Source organism: Octopus bimaculoides, chromosome 17 (assembly GCF_001194135.2).
Source record: "Octopus bimaculoides isolate UCB-OBI-ISO-001 chromosome 17, ASM119413v2, whole genome shotgun sequence".
NCBI classification, from domain to species: domain Eukaryota; kingdom Metazoa; phylum Mollusca; class Cephalopoda; order Octopoda; family Octopodidae; genus Octopus; species Octopus bimaculoides.
The window spans coordinates 27,209,903-27,215,369 of NC_068997.1; the positions used below are offsets into that span (position 1 = coordinate 27,209,903).

General features: G+C 35.0%; 1 protein-coding gene across 2 annotated transcripts in view; it reads right to left on the reverse strand.

The window, feature by feature from the left end:
- The window catches only part of LOC106869868 (angiotensin-converting enzyme), a 57,642-nt gene that overhangs the window by 12,893 nt on the left and 39,282 nt on the right, over nt 1-5,467 (reverse strand). For both annotated transcript variants that reach the window (XM_014915789.2, XM_014915788.2), the window contains exon 2: nt 637-801. In XM_014915789.2, coding sequence (XP_014771275.1) covers nt 637-801 — 165 coding nt within the window. The remainder of the gene's footprint in view (nt 1-636; nt 802-5,467) is intronic.

Here is a 5,467-nt window from a genome sequence, read left to right on the forward strand (position 1 = left end):
TTTGCTTAAAAGAGTTCCAACACTGTCTGTTTTTTATGTTTTATTTATATTCCTGCAGAACTAATGTGGGGTATAGAATATGGAATATACAATATATAATATGATATACAATATACAATATAAAATAAAATAAAATAAAAATGGATGGCACCATGAAAGAGAGTATTGAATGTAGATGAAATATTGAGTGTTCAATATAAAGGATCAAATATATAAATATATAAATATAAATATATATATATAAAGGCGACTCGAGTTTCAGGGCTATTTCCCTGAGTCATCTAAGGGACCATAAGTCAGGGGAAAGATGCACTTGTATATCTGGTAAGAGCAGCCACAGTGGATATATAATATTATACATTTCGGATAATATATACACATACATTCTGTCTTCCTCCTTGATCTAGTAGAACATAGAGGGAGTTACAACTGGAGCAGAAGAGTCACATCAGTGCTAAGCTGGTACTTATTTATAGCTATGCAGAGTGGAAGAATGTGAAAGGAAGTGCTTTGCTCAAGGATACAATGTGCTGCCTGATTCTGGAATTGAACCATAATCTTATGATCATAAACCCAAAATTCTAACCACAAAGCTACGTAACTTACACATACTTGTATGTGTGTAAGGATACTTACCTTCTCAAGTTTTTTTGTGTCTGTTGAGGCACTCGTTCCAATGTTTGTAATGAATACAAATGCTCTTTTAGTGGTTGCATTTGTAATATCCGAAATATTGAACAGTTTTGTGGCATTTTCTACTGCTCTCTTTTGGAAATCCATGAGCTGCAGCTCAGCTTCAACCTTCAAAATAAATAGAAAGAAAACAGTGAGATAATAGTGTTAACACCCCTCTTCATTCTTCTATCACTTGATCCCTCAATCACTCTCCTGTCTACTATATTATTCTACTGATGTAAATAGTGAAATCAGAACCTGATACTGTAAAGCATCTATAAAGCATACTATCACCATTTCTGTACTACCAGTCATTACTCTTTCTCTCCTCTGTGATATTCTATATATTTACTATCAATCACACTTACACCTGTTCACCATTCAACACATTCACCTCCTATATACACCTGACCCCCTTCTGCCTATGTTTATATCCATCCCTCACTCTTTCCTCACACTCTTACAAACTTACCTGCACATGGTAATTCCTGTTTTCAAACTCTTTTCTAATTACTTTCTTGGACAGGTTACCATGAAGGTATGCTTTGGTATTTTGTCACCACCATACTTACCTCATTTGTGGCACCACCAAGCTATCCACCCATTTAAAATGTGAGTTAACCATGAATCCAACCCACAACAAACCTGTCTCCACTCTTTCCATTATACACGCATTAACCTTTCAACACACCAGATAAAGTAACTGACCTATCTCCTAACATTGCTTTAAAATTTTGGCACAAGGCCAGCAAGTACTGCAGAGAGGGTAAGTTGATTATATCAACTCTGATGCTTGACTGGTAATTATTTTTTTGACCTCGAAAGGATGAAAGGTAGAGTTGACTTTGGTGGAATTCGAACTCAGAATGTAAAGATAGACAAAATGGATAAGTTTTCTCAAACACAATAAATGGCTACTTATCTTGGTCCTTTGATTCTCTGTGAGTCTCATCATCTTAGAGTTAGTCTTTACAATTTGTCCCATGGCTTCCTCTTTCACAAATGCCATCTGCTTTAAGTGATTGGCACTTCCTTATAAAGCTGTCCTCCTCTCTACATATCACATGACCAAACTAGCATAGCCTCTCTCTTGCATACTACATTTGATTCCTCTTATGCCTAATTTTTTTCTCAACATATTTGCATGTTGCACATCCACTGGAGCATACTAACTTTATTCCTCCCTAGTCTTCACATGTCCTCAGCATTCAGAAGCCACATCATACAACCATGTAGCATAACTGTTTGTGGCTGGCTTCTCTAAGTTTTCTTCTACCAAATTCTTTCACAAGGCTTTTGTTGGCCTAGGGTTATAGTAGAAGACACTTGCCTAAGATGCCACACAATGAGACTGAACCTGAAACCATGTGGTCAGGAAGCAAACTTCTTAACCACACAGCCATGCCTGCACAAAACAACATTGTATATATTGTTTCTAATTTAGGCAGAAGACTAGTGATTTTGGTGGGGAGGTGTTACTTGATATTATCGACCCCCAAAAATATGAAAAGCAAACCTAACCTTGGTGGGATTTGAACAAAGAATGTAAATGCCATCAATCTGCTTTACAGTCTAAGAAGTTCTTGAAAGGTTATTAGCACACTGCTTTCTTCTAAATACTAGCAAGAACCAACAAAAAGGAACACGGTAACATGCACGCATCCCCACCACCACCCTTAGTTTCTAGACACATGTGACTCCTTAAGAAACATGATTACTGATGACATTTGTGATAAAACTCCACAACAGATTCACCTCCTGTGAAATTAATGAATGTCAAGTAATTTAATTCTTTTAGCCAGAATCTCTAACATTTTGTAATAATGGTTTGGGGGAGGACAGGGATCTGAGAGTCACAGATATTTGTATGATTTTTTTTTTTTTGTTTTTATACAAATTTATGAAATGTTTTTTTAGAATCAAAATAATATTAAGTGACGGCTAAACGATTTTGTGAAAGCTTTTTTTAAATGACCAGCTGTTAACTGAATCAAATTGAAGGAGCCTCTAGGCTGCTTGCTATGTGATAATTTTGTTTTAGAAAGTGCAACCAAATCTCTCTTCAATCACACTTTACAGTGCCAAGGAAGAAGGGCATATTTGATAATGCAGTCCTTAGATATACTATGTTTGACAATAGGAAGACGATTTAGTTAAGCAATTTAGGTCAAAATGGAAAAGAATAGTGCAACCAAGAAAGAATTGGAAGCGCATTGTGGCTAGTGGTGTATAACAGCATCTGACAGTCTGGTTGATATTGTGATGTTTGAATAGAAGACAGGAAGGTCACAAATGAAACACATTTGTCTATATGTTTGTTCCATCAGAGCTTCATTAGGGCTAAACAACAAGAAGGCACATGTAGGATAATATAGTCCTTAATACACTTAGTCTGAGTAAAAGATGAGATGGTCATGGCTAGAATGCACTCGATAATAAATCCGTTTGAACAGGGCTCAACTGGAGATAGATCAACAACAATAAGGAAGAACATATAGGTTAATGTAGTCCTTGAAACACTGTTTGATTGTAAGACAGAGAGGTCTTGGATTTAAGACCTGTGATTATAGATTGGGCTCAATCAGAACTTAATTAGGATTTAATAACTCAGATTGGAAATAATAATAACGATGATGATGATGATGATGATGATGATGACATGTAGAAAGCACCCTTCGAATGTTGGACCTCATGGAGGGGATAAGTTAGGAAGGGCACCCAGCTGTAAAACCGATGCCAAAACAGATACAGAAGCATGGCACAGGCTCCTGCCTTGCCAGCTCTTGTTAAACTGTCCAACCCATACCAGCATGGAAGGTGGATGTTAAACGAGGATGATGATGATGATGATGATGATGATGATGATGATGATATATATCTGAGATTTCATGTCTGAACACTATACAACTTTGTACAATGGTAGCTACTATGGTATGGTTGATGGTGGTGGTGGTGGTGGTGTGTGTGTGTGTGGGGGGGGGAGAAGACGAGACAGAGCGAGAGGCAGGTTGTGACATGACAATATATTTGTTAGTCCTGTTGAAGAGCATATTTAAATAAACAGAAAATATACAAGACACAAAACAAACAAAACAGAAAAGTGTCGCAATCAATACATCATCGTTAATCCCTTTAACAATCAATACATCATCGTTAATCCCTTTAACAATCAATACATCATCGTTAATCCCTCCTAAGTCTTTTTTGAACTTCAACAAAGTATTTTTTTGGAGTCTTTAAATTTTGTTCATTTATTTAACAATGAGATGGCATCTTATTAATGGTGTCAATGTATCAGTTAGCTGACATATTGGCTTGTGTGAGTAACATATGGTTTAGATCTTTTGTCCTTGACCATCAGAGGTTGTTGTTGTTGTTGTTGTTGTGGTTGCTACTGTTTAGTCCCAAGTCAGACTTGAGAAAGTTCAAATATGATCAAAATCAGATGAGATGGTCATGGATGCAATATATTTGATTATAGATATGTTGGAAATGGGGTCAAACAATACAACAGTAGCAGCAATAACAACAACAACAGTGGCGGCAGCAGCAGCAGCAGCAGCAGCAACAACAAAAACAACAAAAACAACAACAACGACGACGACGACGACGAATGGGAGCAACAAATAAGGTAGTCTTAAATGCACTGCAAAAAGCCGAGATGGCCACCACTGTTAAATCAGAGCTGACCCGGGACTAAACTACGACGACAACAGCAACAACAAGAAAATTCACATTAGTTAATGTGTTCTGAGATGTACCAGATCTGAATAACAGATGAGATGATCATATCTAAAACACTGTCGACCATTGACCTGCCTGAGCAAACTGACCTAGATCTAAGTATTAAATGATGACAGTGATGACATCAACAATGAGAGCAAAGAGGATAAGAGTAACAACAAGCGACACATGCTCAAACATCTCAGACATTAAGCACGTATATTGACTTTGAGTTATAGAGGTGGGTCTATGATATTGATTTTGAAACTTTGTGTTGTATTCTTTCTATATGAAGTCACATGATTGCTTACTGCCGTTACCCCGACTGACAAAGCATTTATAATGTTCTGCCTCAAAGTAAAAGGTTACATTCCGACACCACCATAGCCACGTATAAGTATGTATACATGTATGTGTGTGTGTGTGTGTATATATATATATATATATATATATATATATACATACACATACATACATACATAGATAATAATATTATTAAGTTTGAAAACAGATCTAATGGACACAAATTAATTTATTGATTAATTAACATATTCACCTACAACTGTTTCATTTCACCAACAACATTAAAACTAGAAAACATATATAAATATATAATTTTGCATTTTAAAATACCTTGGATGGCAAATCACCAACGAACATAAAGGTAATATAATGATTACACTTAAAATGCAAAATTAAATATTTATGCATGTTTTGTAGTTTTAATTTTGTGTGCGAAATGAAACAATTGTAGGTGAACATGTTAATTAATTAACAAATTAATTTATATCCATTTGATTGCTGTTTTCAAACTTAATAATGATATCTGATATTTTACAATATTTTATATAATATATTCATTGAAAAAATATCTCTTCAAAATACAATATATTAAATCAGTGTATCTTGGATAAAAATATTCCTATAAAGAGATCTTCGTCTTTTGTTTTTCTGTAAATTTCAACTATATCTATCTATCTATCTATCCATACATACATACATACATACATATACATATATATGTATATATATACACACATACATATATATATATGCACATAAATATATA